Source organism: Theobroma cacao, chromosome 3, assembly GCF_053813885.1.
Source record: "Theobroma cacao isolate CCN51 chromosome 3, ASM5381388v1, whole genome shotgun sequence".
Lineage (NCBI taxonomy): Eukaryota > Viridiplantae > Streptophyta > Magnoliopsida > Malvales > Malvaceae > Theobroma > Theobroma cacao.
Window position 1 is genome coordinate 34,697,094 of NC_142641.1, and position 16,414 is coordinate 34,713,507.

The 16,414-nt window shown below is 31.5% G+C and overlaps 1 protein-coding gene across 2 annotated transcripts; it reads right to left on the bottom strand.

The window, feature by feature from the left end:
* Nucleotides 1-450: 450 nt before the first annotated feature.
* LOC18604922 (uncharacterized) lies at nucleotides 451-4,744 on the bottom strand. Of its 2 annotated transcripts, XM_018116635.2 has the most exons (5): nucleotides 4,480-4,744; nucleotides 1,659-1,762; nucleotides 1,489-1,543; nucleotides 1,246-1,401; nucleotides 451-706 (listed from the first exon to the last, which is right to left on the bottom strand). In XM_018116635.2, exons 1-4 carry the CDS (start codon nucleotides 4,668-4,670, stop codon nucleotides 1,269-1,271), a joined length of 483 nt encoding a protein of 160 aa, XP_017972124.1. In that variant the 5' UTR covers nucleotides 4,671-4,744; the 3' UTR covers nucleotides 451-706; nucleotides 1,246-1,268. The 2 variants fall into 2 exon arrangements, with proteins under 2 accessions (XP_017972124.1, XP_017972123.1); XM_018116634.2 differs by lacking the exon at nucleotides 451-706 and having other exon boundaries at nucleotides 1,169-1,401; nucleotides 4,480-4,743.
* Between the last annotated feature and the right edge of the window lie 11,670 nt (nucleotides 4,745-16,414).

Genomic DNA, 16,414 nt, shown 5'->3' on the forward strand with positions numbered 1-16,414 from the left:
CTTCTTTTGTTCATGTAATTTAATGTATGGAAGTCATTAGACGGCTCATGGGATTTACAGTTATAAGCATATATAGTTTAATACATGTAATAAACTCTTCAAACAGATTATGTCACGACTTATAATATTCATCAGGATTTTTCTCCATTATTGCAGTTTGGGCATTCAGCTGTTGAGTGGCATGAATAGAGAAATTCAGTGTAGAAAATCTCAATTATGAGGCTGGTAGATGAGTTTATGCTGCAATAACAAAAAGGGTACAGTTAATGTGTGAAGGGACCTGCCATCAATAGATTAAATGTTAGTTACCTGAAATCTGGCATGGTTGAAATATGATTCAGGGTTTCCCTCATCTTATTTGGCATTTTAATCAAGTTTTATGGGTTTCCTGATGAATTGGATGCTTTAGGGTGGATGAAACATATGTCTTTGCTACTTTCCTACAGAATATGTTGTCAGATATTTTGTTGGTATTTTTTCTTTTGGGATTGTCAAAGCACATGTAGAAACAATTTCCTAGTACAAAATTGACGGGATTGCCTTATTAAAAATGCTAAAACCAGGTTATAGGTAAATTTTCGGGTTTGGAACTTGGAAGCAGATTACACGACAGCATATGAGCACCACCATAGAATGTGGTGCACAATCTGCTTGGTCATTCCTTTCTGAACTTCATGACCAGAAGATCCGCTCATCAAATTCATACCTGATAATCCAGAACAGTGAAGTAGGTGCCATCAGCTAAAAAGGGTTACCAAGATTAAGCACAGATTTTAAGTAGTCTAGAGCAGAGTATCCTAACAGATTCAACTTATGCAGTTATCTTTCCGCACATGATCGGTTGATAATGTTAGGATAACAGTAATCTTATGACTGAAAAAGAGGAAACTGAATTCCCTATAAGAATTATTCTAGTTGAAAAAATTTTCTTATAATTATTCCATAACGTGTGAAAACCATTGTAAATCAACAATTATTATATCGTTGTTTCATTGTTGTCATGATTATTCTCATAGTTAAAATCCTGCATCCTCACCAGTCAGCAGATCCCTCTCCCAAAATAATTGGTTGAAAGTTCCTTTCATTTTGCAATGGATATGATATGATAATTGATGCTCTTTGGTATATAGGTATTGACGAATGTTATTTGTTGACAGACCATGACAAATTGTAGAAAAAATTTCTGGTTTAATACTTCTAATAACTTTTTGGTCTACATTATCCATGCTTATTTACATACTGTACCATATTTGAGAGAATTTGTGATATCAGCCATTCTTCTTGAGTGGGAACTTCCCATTTGAGATGTTAGTTGGGGTTTCTGCATCAGAATTTGAACCACCATTGGTCTGGTCCTCAAATGCATGAACTGGGTCTGCAAATGATCTAGTGCAAGGCCACCTAGACAAAGTTGTTCAAAGAAATCCAAATCTATGATTCAGCAACAGACATTCGAAGCTATGCATGTTGAAGGAAATTTCATCCTACCTGCTTGACAATATGGTCTCACTGTCTATTGTTGTTTTCTCATCAAAAATGTTGCCTGAAAGAATAAAAGGATACAAAATGTGTTCAACTCATCCACCTAATAGACACACTTAATGGGCAAATAGTATTTAAAGTTCAAAGCAGAACAAAACAATAACAGCAATTTATACCTCCATAAAAGTTCTTCTTAGAGAAATACTTTGCCATCAATCGACGAGTGTAGTCAGCTTCATATTTCTTGTACTTCTCAATCTGTTCTGGATCATCAAGAACCCTGACCAAAATCAAAGCATATCATGTTACCACTGAAATATGCCAAGCTCAAAATAGAATCATTCTTTAACCATACAAAGAAAATTCATGATGTAGCATGAATGCCGAACACACAGGTTAAAGTCAGGCAAAATATAGAGAACTACTCTTCTTTTCTATCATATGCAGAAACAAACCAACATTTGACAAAAACACCATATTTGTTGGGCATTTTATCAGTAGCAATCATGAACTAAAAGTCAGAGGCAAAGTATAAAGTGAGCTAGTTATAAAAAAAGCAGGAAGAATAAAAGCACATGCAACATATAACAACATTCAACATAAAGGTATACTTAAGTCCTACTAGAGATAACTGTCAAAATTTTTGTTGGCCTACTGCAAATATGCATTGTATGTATTTTAATGTGAAGGAAATTTAATAGTAAATAAAATATATTAAAGGGCTGTAGGCAAGATTGTTCCATAGTTTGACATAAATTCTCTAGAATTAACACTTTGTAGGAGTGGAAAGCTGCTAGCATCACGATCTTGGTCTCAGATCTGATGCTTAGCCAGTATAAATTATGAATAAGTTGTAACTGTATATGCATAATTACAAGAATAAATCATTTAGCACAGCTGCTAAGCAATAGTGATGATAAATATTCAAATATGTCCCAGTCACTCAAGTGGAACTTTTCTTTGAATTCTGCAACTGAGCATCACAGTATAATTAGTCGATCAATGCAGACTACTAGTTTTAAGCATGTGACTTCCACAATTTATCCAATTGCACTAGGAAGCCTAAAGTTCATTTATATCAGCAACTTAGATGTCTGACCTCTCCATGCATCAAGTGAGTGCACAAACAATCATCGAGCAAGGAATAAATTGAAGTGGATTCAGTCAGTGCAGATTTATGTTGGTGGTCAAACAGCACAACAAGGACAATCTAAAAGAAGAATCTGGCAGTAATCATGTGACTGAGGCCTTTATGGAGCCCCATAGACAACAAGGAAAATTATTTTTATTCTTCTGCAGATGGCCAAAGCAAATTTGAAATATGTGTGAATTTAAGTGCATGTTTGTGGCATGTGCACCAGCAGTTAATGCATGCTTCAGGATTTTTTGAGGTTGGGGAGATTGTAGGGAAGAAGATAGAATGGAGCTGTACTTGAAGTAGAGATAGAAATTAGAAAGAATTCTGACAGGTGGCAGGTTAATGAATAATGTTTAAGCACAATAGAGTTGCTATTAGACATCTAAGGATGCAGATTATTCTAATGTTGTTTATCCATAGTAAAGAAATTGTTTAAAGGGCTTAAGAATACTTGAAGGTTTCATCCTCTTTAAATGCCATAGCTACACAGACCTTGTCTAGGCAGAGCCTTCATTCACAAGAAAAATTATGAGATTATGATTTATGAGACTTTGCTTCAGTCTCTTTATACTATGGCTCTAAGTTGAAATATGGAGCTATTTGCTTCTCATGCATTTTAATCAATATAGTATGATTTGGAAAGCAATGGTATGCTCAAATGGCAAGGAACTGATGATTCACTGATGCCAAGACTGTTATTTATTCATAAATCTGCAGCTGCATACCAATCCATGAACAGTACCCACCAATCCTTTACAATAACTTGGGACCCTCAAAACATTCATAACTCATAGATGCCCAATGTCATTCACTCATTGGTGACCAGCCATGTGATTAAAAGCTAAAAAGATCACAATATACAGAGTGTGATCACCTAGCATTATCCACAACTGCAAATCCCAAAAGACTAATGATTCACCAATACATTTTCAGTAACTCAACTAGGATATCCATACCAGCAAAACATAATTTAAACAAAAGATGCTCCAAACTGAATTATCAAGCCTCCAGAATAACACACAAACTAATGACCTATGCTGCATACAACTTAAAATACTACCTTATTTAAGCAAAAGCAGAATTCATACTTAAGAAGCAAATGAAACAGGTATAAGCCAGATCTAAAACCATTCCAACTAGCATGTCATCGAATTCAGAACAAATGCTTTTCCATTTAAATAGAGGATGGAAAAAGCAGGGCAAAATATAAACATAAAATGGCAAAACCTCGTTCAACAATTTTCGTGAGAATAAAATGTAAACTTTTCGTCTAGCAATGAGTTTTACAACCGCAGAGAAACAGCTATCTTCAAGAATTGCTGTGCATTTATGAAGTATTGCCAAAATACCACCCAGGAATGTTCTCCTAATGACCACAACTATTTGTTATAGTACAACTTTGTTTTTCACTAAATTATTGATTTCATTTCTATCTTTTTCTTTTAAAAAAGTTCTGCTCCAAATAGACAGGGTGCTATTCACCAATTACAGCCAATTACTAGTTCAAAGATGATGCTTTTTTCTTCACAATCATTGACTTAAATGGGAAATTACAGCTTCAAAACTGGGTACAATCAGTGTTACAAGCTTTAAAGAGATATGGAGCAATTACTTCCAAGCGGCTTGTAGTGAGAAGAGGCATTGAATGAAATTTTAACTGAATTTTGAAAGTTCGCCAATTAAAAAAAAAAGGGGAAAGAGAGCAAAAAAACCTAATTAAACTGAAACAAAAATGGTAAAAGAAAAATAAAACATTTATCAAAGAGAAGTTAAACACTAAAAAAGGAAAGTTAAAAAATAAAAAAGAAAACCCACATAAAAGCTTCAAACGTAAAAAGGAGTAGAAGAAAATAGCTCACGCAAAATGATCAGCTATTTGAGGCTTTTGGTCATCGTCATTGAGCGTTCCATTTTCAGCGGCAGCATCAACCTGAGGCTGAGGGGGTACAACAGCGGTGGGAATAGTGGCGGAGGACTCAGAATGGGAGGCGGAGATGGAAGGAGGTGATGGCGGAGGAGGAGGAGAAGATGGTAGATTCGCGCTCGCCATTTTATTTTATTTTTCAAAAAGAGATATTTCTGCTTCCCCTGTGCGGGGGTTTTCTCCCGAGTGTGGGGTGATAAATGATAATAAAGCTCCACTATGGCCTTTAGGGTCCACCCGGTTATGCCTAAGTTTTGTAGCTTTAACAAATTACGACATAAATCATTCAAATTTCCCATGTCATCATATCTATTATTATATATTTAAAAAGAAGCTTAAAAAGGCTTCCTCGTTTAGCCACGTATGAACTAAGAAGACGGTCACATTTTCACGAAATAATAATTTAAAGTTTTGTAATTGATTGTTGTAGACTGTTTTAATCTGGATGTGATGAGATTTAAATTGAGTTTTTTTAATTTTATTGACTTTTTTATTTAATGGATTTAATATGTTATGGGTTGGAATTATTTATTTCGACCTTGCAACGGTGGCTTGGTTTTGTGTTAATGAGCCATTTGAACTGAGAGAGAAAGAAAGAAAAGCGAGGAAAGTAGGGGAAAAGAACGCAAGTAATTAAAATATTAGATCAAAAAATATTTTGATAATTTTTTATTATTTAATTTGTTCTATCTATTCTGCTCTTTCTTTTTGTTGTTTTATTTAAAATCTTGATTATAAAAAATAATTAAATTATTGTTGTAGTAAACAGAGTAAAAAACATGGGATAAAGAAAAAGAAAAGAAAAGAAAATATATGATTTTCAAAAAAAAGAAAAGAAAATATATAGGTGACTTGGTAAAGTTGGTGAAAAATGTTTTCATTATTTTAGGGAATAATGATTTTATAAAAAAATAAAAAGGATATGTAATTGGGTAAATGGTGATTTCATTGATTACAAGATAATGAATAAATTGAAAGAATATATCAACAATAATTTGATTAATATGAACAAAAAGTAAACATGTTTATGTTTTGTTAATTGTTAATATACAAACGTTGTGAATGATTTTAAAATCTATATCATTTTATATATAATTATTTAAACATTGCATTTATATTTATAAAATAGACATATATGAATAAGGTTGTAGATAATAATTAATAATATAAATTCTTTATTTTATTTTTCTAAAATATTATAATTATCAATTTTAAGAAGATAAGATAAGTCAAGAATATGAATCTATAATATATTTAAAAAGAAATCCATTTGCTACATGTCAGTTAATAGGTATCTACATCGTGATATGAAAAAGTGGTTTAAAAGCTCTCGGAGATTAAGTTGAGAGCTTGTGATGGGTTGAGAGTTAGAGAGGTTGTATCATAGGTTTGCTGGCTTCTTATCTTTTGACAGGTGGATTCTTGACCTGTGTGCAATGGACGGGTCATAACTCTAGTACTTGTAATAATGTCCTTCAAAAATTATAAAATGAAATAATGATAATAATAATTATGAGATTAATCCTTAAAAAAGGATATTAATAAGTCTGTATATTTATTTGATTAATATAAGACAAATTTTAAAATAAATTATCAAACATATCATTTTTAAGAATTTATTAAGCACAAGCTACGCTTACATATCGTTACTCAATTTATTAAATTGACTTATCTAGTCTAATTGTAGAATAGAACTCGGCATGGATGCATTCGTTCATTCATTCATTTTGTTTTCAAAATAATTTGAGAAAATTATAAATTAAAAATATTGTATTAAATTCTTTCTCACAAGTGAGGCTTTTTGTTCTATGTATGTATTGAAGTCATAGAACGTAGCAAAGGTTTCCAATAGTAGCTAGCCGTCCAACCCTGAAAAGTGAACAGACCCCACCCCCGCCCCCTCACAGCTTAGTGAGCTCCATCAGGGAAATGAAATGTATAGGAAGTTTCTACAATGCGCGTGCGATCGAAGAGGGCGGCAACCAGAAACAACCGCCCAATATTTTACTTTCTTTCCTGGAATGGATGGAGATTTGTTGACTTGACCAATATATATATATATATATATATATATATATTTATTGTTCTATCTAACTAAAACTCAATAGCCCCTCTCCTAAGTCCATTCTATATAACAAGTTGATAATATCTAGAGTAAATCAAAATATAAAATATGGCCACTGCTAGTTCGTGAAAGGCCCGACCTCTATCTTTTTCATGGCAAAGGTTTTCCAGGCATACATTCTTTCCAAATATGTGACAAAGGTCTTCCCATTGTTAGCAAGATGTGCACCACAATTGCCACCTCCTTCACCACCATCTGCAGCTGCTGTTGACCTTGATTTGGCAGCCGAGCCGGCTGCATTGACGGTGAAGGATTCACAAAATTACTTAGCATGGGAAAAACTTATAGTAGCTTTTTGTTTGGGATCATCCCTTGAAATAGCTACCTTATTTGCTCAAATTGGTCCAGCTCGACTTCCCGTGACTTTCACCTTTCTTTCCCTTGCAATTCTATTGGCCTTCACTTGTCTCTGTGTTGGCAAATATTTTAGCAATTCCAAGTTTCTTACGATGGCTCGAATGTTGGAACAACTGGGTGGCTTTTTCGTGGTGACAGCCTTTTTCATAGCTATTGCAATTCCATTTCCTCTGTGGCTCCAATGCTGTACGGGGGCTGTTTATAGCATCTCCTTTCTATCTATTCTAATCTACAATCTCTTTTGACTCCGTTAAGCTTGGTACATTAATTGTCGGCTGAAACGTATACGTCGTCGCATCCATTGATTGGTGATTTCTTTGGACGGAAACCATTATTCGGTTGTATATAAGTTTCAACAAAGCCATACAAATGCATTTTGGTTTGGAAAGTAATGGAGTCCCTAATTTGGACTTTCACCTTTAGATGTAAGCCACCCTACGTGGCTGTTTATATTTTGTGCTATTGTTTATTAATTTACATATATTCTCATTCAAAATTTTGAGGTTCTTACATTTAATAAGACCTTCAAATATATGTTTATATCTATATTATCAATAAAAGGAGGATCCGGTATTACTGTTTCAATTCCCTTCAATTGTATGCCCAAATAAATGACAAGTATCGTTCAATTGGATGCTCTGCTTTTTTTATTTTTTTTTGTTTTCTAGCATCCAAACAACGTTGTTTTGAGTTTGTCAGGTGTTGTCCTCTGCCTGTTTGTTTGATCAAAACGACATTGTTTTGTCCTTTGGTGTGGTTAGATTGTTTTTGCCTGTCATTAGCTAAAAACGGCGAATCAATTTAGGTTTTTTTTTTTTGTTTCATTTGCATCCAACGAAAAGACAAGAACAATAGGAAGTAAATCATTTTAGGTTTTTTTTTTTGTTTCATTTGTATCCAACGAAAGGACAAGAACAATAGGAAGATACAGACAGTCGGAAGCCATTGACAGAAGAAATAAGGAAGACAAAAAAAGCTGAAAAGGAAGGGATGAAGAGAGGCAGTGGTTGAAAGGTTTAACGGAAGCAAAGGAGAGAGGAATACGAATTAGGGAATAAATGGTTGTATAAATATTGGGTTTGTTGTTGTGAGGTTCATCGGTTGTTTTTGGTCCGATGATGGGGAAAGAAAGGTGTGTGGATTGTTTTTGGTTAATTGTGATGGTTTTTTAAGACAAGCGGTGGGTTGAGTTAGATTGTTGGCATTTTGTTATGTTTTAAGGAGTCAACACAGGTAATAGTTGAAGGGCTTAATAGAAGGAGTGGCGAAAGACAAAGTAATGAAAAAATGAATGGTTGAATAGGCATTGGTTTATTGTTTTAAGGTTCGTCGGTTGTTTTTGGTCGAATAATGGGGAAAGGCAGGGCAATCGATTGTTTTTGCTTGATTGCGATGCTTGGTAAGAAGAGTAGATGGGTTGGGTTAGGCTGTTAGGGTTTTGTTAGCTTTTGAAATTATGTCGTTTTGATCATTGGAAACAAGAAAAAGATAAAGAATATGCATATTTATATGCTCTTGCTTGGTCATGTTAGTTGTCAGTTGGCTTGACTTTTCTGTCTAACTTTTATGTTAATGCAAGGACTGCTATTGATCGATTATTTGAGTTTGTCGGACTATTTTCCAATTCGTTGAATTCTTTTGCCTTTTTCTATTATAAATATTATACTTATTTCTTTTTGTTTGTAAAAAACACGTTTAGCTTCTGAAATACTCTTTGCTATTTTTGGTTTATCTACATTCTGGTTTTTGGTTTTTCTCTATTTCACCAATGTCAAAAGGTTCTATTTTTTTTCTTATTATTGTTTTTGGTTCTTGATTCATTATCAATGGTGTTATTTTTTTGTTAAGTTATTATAGTCAGATTGTTTTTATTTGTAACACAAACGTTTGCTTTCTTTAATACTCTTGCTTGGTTTTCGTTTGTATATGTTCTGCTATTTGATTTTTTTGTATTCCATCAGTTTGCAAAAATTGTACTTTTTTCTTATTATTCCTTTTTCTTCTTGACTGATTATTAGTGATTCATTTTTTTCTTTCAATAGTTTAACCTTAGTTTATGTTTTGTTTCTTCTGTGTGCATATAACAATAAGTTTTACAACATACAAGCTGCAGGAATACGTTATTTTGTTTAAGTTAATTTCTCTGTCATGGTTTGATTGTTCTTTAACTAATAACGAGACCTCTGTATTTTTTTAATATTTTATTGTTTTGATTATTTTATATAATTTTGATATTAATCAGTTTTATGATAAGATATTTCAATGTGCAGTGTTTAAGAATTTTTTTATTATTTTGCTTTTTTTTATTCTGTCACTTTTCAAGTATCTATTGCTATATTTTGTAGCTTTGAACTGTGTGTTTGATGCATTGTACTCTTTCTTTTATTTATGATTATCATGCAATTTACGTTGGAGTTACTGTTAACATATTGAAATATTTGTTAGCTCATTTTCATGTATGATTTTGTTGTTGCAGCTTGCTGGAGTTATTGTTGAAGTATATCATTTAGATATTTAATGACTTTTTCTTAGAGAAAATCTGTTAAGAGTGAGTTTCAATTATTTATTGATTGTTTATTCTTTATTCTGTTTTTTTAACTAATATAAATTAAGTGTTTCATTGTGTTGCTGCTTTATTAGTTTCACGGTAAGTATTTTATGATTATTTCTGTGTATTATTTCTTGCATTAGTAAATCTTTTTCTCTATGATTTATCTTTCACAATTATCACTATATATGAAGTTTGTTCTATACTTAAATGTTTGTTTTGTTGTTGGCATACAAGTATAGATGTCGAATACTTTTTAAATGATAATGATGACTGTATACTTTTTTCCATTAATTTTTGTAACATGAGTATCATATAATTTTCGTTATATATGTTTTATGTGTTTCATACAAATATCTTGAGAATCATAAATAATGTTAAGTAATTTATGCAACAAATATTTAATTTATATTATATATTGTACAAATATAATGTCGAATCAACATATAAGGAAAAGAGGAAGATATAAAGAAGTTAGTCAGTGTGTAAAATTTCCTGTTGGTTCATCAAATAATCTTTTTTATGTACCTTTTGTTGAAAAGTCAACTTTGACATTTTCTGTGGAAGAATATCTTATTACAAGTAGTAGTCATGTCATAAAACTACTAACAGAATAGGTGGTCAAAATCAATTAAACAATAGTAATTCAGATTATTATAAACATAATACTAAGATATCTAATTTTCATTTTGAAAATCTATATGATGTTCCAATCATTGGTCATGAATCTATACAGTCTTTAAGAACATGTGATTTTCATTTTCAAAATCTATATGATGTACCTATTATGGATGATAAGTTTATGATAAGTGTTTTCTCGAGGAGAATTTGAGAAGGAAAACTTCATGTTCAAGGTATATGTATAACTTTTATAATTGTTAGGTCATGGTATACTGTTCATCTACAATTATCCAACCAATTTTTTGTTTAAATATTGTTTATCAATCTATATTTTTTTTGTTCTGTGAGAAAGATAAAGGTAATGATAGGATTATTTCTTCTCGAGTTGTATGACATGAACAAATAAATGAAAGGTCAAACCAATTAACGTTTACTGGACATACAAGTAAGTAATGTTTGAATTCTAATATGCTCTTTGTACTTTGTAAATGTTAAGTCTGTAGTTTTTATAACACATTATTTACTCTTACGAACAAAATAGGAAAACAGTATTCAACATTTAACTTTGGTGGACCAACCTGCGTTTGTCTCTTTTGTGATGCTATAATGTGGTATGAAGAAAGAATTGATACAACTCAAGTAACAACTTTTTATACATTTACATTATGATGTCAACAAGGTACAATTTGATTACCTTTATTTAATCATACACCACATTTCTTAGATGTTTTGCTAGATTACAAAGGAGATAGTAGAAGTACTAAATTTAGAGAAAACATTAATATTTACAACTCTATGTTTCAATTTACCTCTATCAGTGGTAGAATAGATAATAGCATAAATAGTAGTGTCAGACCATATATATTTAGGATCAATGGGCAAAATCATCATTGTATTGGTTCTTTACTTCCTACAATAGGACACAAACCTAAGTTTGCACAATTATATATATATGATACTGATAATGAGATATCAAATAGAATGTTTATTTTTGCACATGAAAATACCAGTAATATGATAGATAAGTGTATACTAGAAGGTTTAATCAAGATGTTTGATGAGACTAATGAAATAGTTAAAGTCTTTAGACAAGTAAGAGATCGGTCTAAAGAATCTGATAATATTAGAATTCAGCTTAAACTACTCAGAGCCCGAAATAACCAAGACAAAACTTATGCTACTCTTACTGGATTAGAACTTGCAAGATTGATTGTTGGCGATATAGGAGCATTTGACAGTTATCGTGACATTATAGTTGAGTATAAAACTAATGGACTTAAGCGAATAAGTGAGCTTCATCCCTGTTTTATGGCAATGTAGCATCCTATGTTGTTTCCATATGGAGAAGAAGGATATAGATTGGATATAAATTATGTTGACTCTCCCACCAAAAAGAGACCCAAAAGAAAATAGATTTCAATGAGAGAAAATTATGCTTATGTTATTCAGCAACGAAGTCTGAACGAAAGTACATTGCTTAGAGGTGGTAGGCTCTTTCAGTAGTTTATTGTCAATGCGTTCTGTGCAATATAAGAAATGAGATTACAGTTTGTTAGAAATAATCAAAAAACTTTAAAGGCAAAGGTGTATAAAGGATTGAAAGATGCTGTCTCAAGAGGTGACCTACAAGGTAATGTAGTTAGAAAATGCATAATATTACCTGCAACATTTATTGGAAGTGCACGCTATCTATTCTAAAATTATCAAGATGCGATGGCAATTTGTCGACACTATGGCTGTCTAGATTTGTTCATAACATTTACCTACAATGCAAAATGGTCAGAAATCAATGAAGCTTTATGTATGATTGATGGCTAACAGGCACAAGACAGACTTGATATAGTATCGAGAGTATTCAAATTAAAGCTTTAGTACTTCATGGACGATCTGATTAAAAACAAGCATTTTGGACCAGTTTCAGTAGGTAAAGTTTTTCTATATATTGTTCTTTGTTACAATATTGATTTAATTGTCAATGTTTGTTTTTATTTTCAATTATATGACGTTTATAACTTTAATGTTTTTCTATCTTTCTGTCTGCTTTAATGTTTTGTAGTTACATCTACAATTGAATTTCAAAAACGTGGTCTTCCACATGTTCACATACTGCTTTGGCTACAATCTGCTGCAAAGTGTAAGAATGAGCAAGATGTGAATAGAATAATATCAGTTGAAATTCCAAATAAAAAACTTGATCCAGTCGGGTATGAAGCTGTTTCAAATTTTATGATGCATAGACCATGTGGTATGTTCAATCTTTCTTCTCCATGTATGGTTAAAGGTAAATGTTTAAAGTTCTTCCCAAAACAATATCAGTCAGAAACTATGCTTAATGAATATAAGTTTGTTTTCTATAGAAGAAGACAAATAATTGATAAATCATGTATTGTTGTTAAAAATAACGTCGAATTGGATAACAGATTTGTTATGGCTCTTAATGTTGATTTGGTTGTTAAATATCAAGCTCATATTAATGTAGAGCTTTGCAGTAGATCAAAAGCTATTAAATATCTATTCAAATATATTAACAAGGGTCCAGACAAAGCTAGGGCAATCATTCTCAATAGTAATTTAAGTAGTAGCATAGAACAACAAGAATTACCAAACTGTTTTGACGAAATTAAAGTATACTTGGATTGTAGATATTTATCAGCCTATGAATCATGTTGGAGAATGTTTGCATTTGATATACATCATCATCAACCAGCAGTTGAAAGATTAGTGATTCATTTACCGGATCAGCAAAATATATGGTTCAATGATACTGATAATTTGTATGAAGTGATCCATAAGCCTGATGTCACAAAAACAATGTTCACAGAATGGATGAAAGCAAACTAGTTGTATAAAGATGCAAGACAACTAATCTATGTAGAGTTTCCAACAAAGTGGGTTTGGTCAAAATCTGAAACAATTTGGAAGAAACGACAAAAAGGAAAATGTATTAGAAGAATTACATATGTTCATCTAGCAGTAGGGAAACTGTACTTTCTTCGGTTACTATTAAATGTTATCAGAGGTGCAAGAAGTTTTGAAGAACTAAGAACAGTGCAAGGCATACTATATTCTACATATCAAGCAGCATGTGAAGCAGTAGAACTGCTTGGAAATGACCAATAAACAGAAGCAATGAAACAAGCTTCAAAATGGGCAACTAGTGAACAGTTACGACAACTTTTTGTTTCCATTGTGATGTTCTGTGAAGTAGCTAATCCTATATTATTTTGGGAAAATACTTGAAAGTACATTAGTGAAGACAGAGAATATAAACTAAGACAAGCTTTTGGGATTGTTGAATATCAAATTCTAGAAACTGACATGAAGAATTTTACTTTGATGACTCTAGAAAAAATTTTCAATAGAAATTGCAGTTCACTATCAGAATTTAATCTTCCACTCCCAACAAAAGGTTCTTTGTACACACTGCAAAACAGATTAATTCATGAAGAAGTCAATTACAATTTGGAGGAACTTTTGAAGGAACATTTACAGTGTCTGTCAAATCTCAATTCTGAACAATTGAATGTTTACAAGGCTATGAAAAAATCTGTTGAAAACAATGAAGGTCAGATGCTGTTTGTTTATAGACATGGTGGTACAGGAAAAACATATTTATGGAATACAATAATATCAGGAATTAGATCAATGGAAAAAAATTATTTTTGCTGTAGCTTCATCTAGAATTGCATCTTTGCTACTACCAAGAGGAAGAACAACACATTCCAGATTCAAAATTTCATTAAATATTGACGAATGTTCAACATGCTAGATAAAAAGAGGTACACAACTTGCTTCATTAATTGAAAATACTAGTCTAATTGTTTGGGATGAAGCTCCAATGATTCACAGATTTTGCTTTGAAGCTGTGAATAAAAGCTTACAAGTATACTCACTGATAATTGTCTAGAAACTGAGAATAAGGCATTTGGTGGTAAGATTGTGCTATTAGGAAGAGATTTCAGACAAATATTGCTTGTTGTCGAAGTTGGAACAAGATCAGACATTGTAAATGCATCAATAAATGAGTCACTATTATGGAAAAATTGCTGTATATATGAATTGAAGACAAACATAAGACTTTTACGGTCTAATTTTGATGAACATATGTCAGTTAAAATCCTACTACTTAAGTATACATATCGAATAGATAGTATATTAGCAAACAGAGTATTGATCCCATAAGGAATTGATCTAAAATTTTATTAAGTACTAAAATTATAACAATTTAATCTTATCCAAACAATCAAATTTGAATAATTAAATTAATTAACTAAAACTAATTAACCAAACTTTATACTAAAAAGAAAAATCAAAGCAACAATATAATTGGGTAAAAATCAAATCAAACAAGCCTAGGATTACAATATCCCTCACACTTCATCTAAATCTTACCTCTCTTCCTTAACTTATTTTAAGGGGTTGAATTGCTAACCTAGAGTCCTAAATTATTTATGAGGGTCTCCTTACTCATCCCATAAAAATATCTATTTTAATCAAAACACTATATCCCTATGTGAATTGAAATTAAAACAGATTCATTAAGTTCAGGTTCTAATCTGGCTACATATGACTTATAGGTATATCTCTATCCTATAGTCAAATCAATTAATATGATCATATGCTATCCCAATTTCAGTATACTCTAAACTCCATTTCCCAAGTTTGTTTAGATTCCTAAATCAATTTAATTAGTGGCCAAGCAATTAAAAACATTAAGAACAAATTGGAATAAATAATTCAAATCCCATTAAAAATAAGTAACAGAGAGATTAAAAACTTAGATTTCATGTGAGTTCAATTGTAATCCTAGAAAAAGAAAATTAGCTATTCATAATTGCAAAAACAAATAACATTATAATAAATTCAACCATTGAGAATAACAAGAAAAATAAAACCCAAGGAAGAAAATAAAACAATATTTGTCGCCTTGATCTCCAAGTTTCAGCCTTAACTTCTAGCTTCTTGAATCTCCCAAAAGTTCTCCCCTTTTGAAGTTATTAAACATATCCTATTTACACTAATAAGCTTAACCTAAAGTTCCTTAAGCTGACCTAGGAATTAATTGGGCTTAAAAGTGTAATGAGAGGCCCAAAAATCAATTGTCAATCTTTACAAATTTCCATTCCTGATACAGTACATCCAATTATTTTCTGATGTGATTTTATCTATCTTCGAGGTAGAACTGGCAAAGTGATCTTCACAAAAGTTGTAGCTCTGTCTCTTAGCTTTCCAATGGTCTAAGAATCGTATCATTTGGAGTTTTGTAACTCGAGATATGGCCAAAATACTGAAGCATATGCAAGCAGATTCTAGGTCTTACAACACCTTACTTTCCAAAATTAAGCCCCATCACTTTTAATCCTACAAAAGAAATATAAAAACTAATAAATAATAACCAAATTAAAAAGAATAACATAAAATTAAAATAACTAACTTAAAAGTAACCTAATATTAATAAAAACTAAAAATACATAAATTATAATTAAAAATTTAGGACTTAGCTAATATTTCATAACAAAATTAGACTAAAATAATTCTATAAAATAGAATTATCAACATATCAGATTTGAAATTTCAAGTTTTGCTCAATGGTTACTGGACATAGGAAACGGAAACATTCCAGCCTCTAACTATGAAGATGAAGATGAACCATGTTGGATTTGAATACCAAATGATTTATTGTTACCATTTATTAAAAATTCGATAGAAACTATTGTCTCAGCTGTATATAACCAACTACAAGAAAAGTTTGCAAACTTAGACTTCCTGAAACAAAGGTCAATTATCACTCTCTACAATGAAACTGTTGATCTTATAAATTCATATGTGCTTAATTTGATTCCAGGTAGATTGAAGTCATATTTCAACATCGACCAAATATCAAAATGTGTAAACCATTCGATAGAGCATGAATTGTTATATCCGGTAGATTTTTTAAACTCATTTAACTTCCCTGAAATTCCTAATCATCAGCTTGATTTGAAGGTAAGTACAATTGTTATGTTATTGAGAAACGTAAATCAAAGTGCTGGACTTTGCAACGAAATCAGAATTCTGATTACTCAGCTAGTTCCTAATGTCATAGAAGGCAAAATAATGTCAAGATGTTTTGCAGGTAACATAATATTTATACCGAGGATAGTACTAACAATCAAGCAAGAAAAATGGCCTTTTGTATTCCAAAGAAAACAATTTCTAGTTAAGTTATGTTATACCATG

Coding starts and splice junctions, on each gene's coding strand:
- LOC18604922 (XM_018116635.2), bottom strand. CDS start 4,670: ATGGCGAGCGCGAATCTACCATCTTCTCCTCCTCCTCCGCCATCACCT. Junction 1,763..4,479: donor CAAATAGCTGATCATTTTGC/GTGAGCTATTTT, acceptor GATTTTGGTCAG/GGTTCTTGATGATCCAGAAC. Junction 1,544..1,658: donor TAAGAAGAACTTTTATGGAG/GTATAAATTGCT, acceptor TTATTCTTTCAG/GCAACATTTTTGATGAGAAA.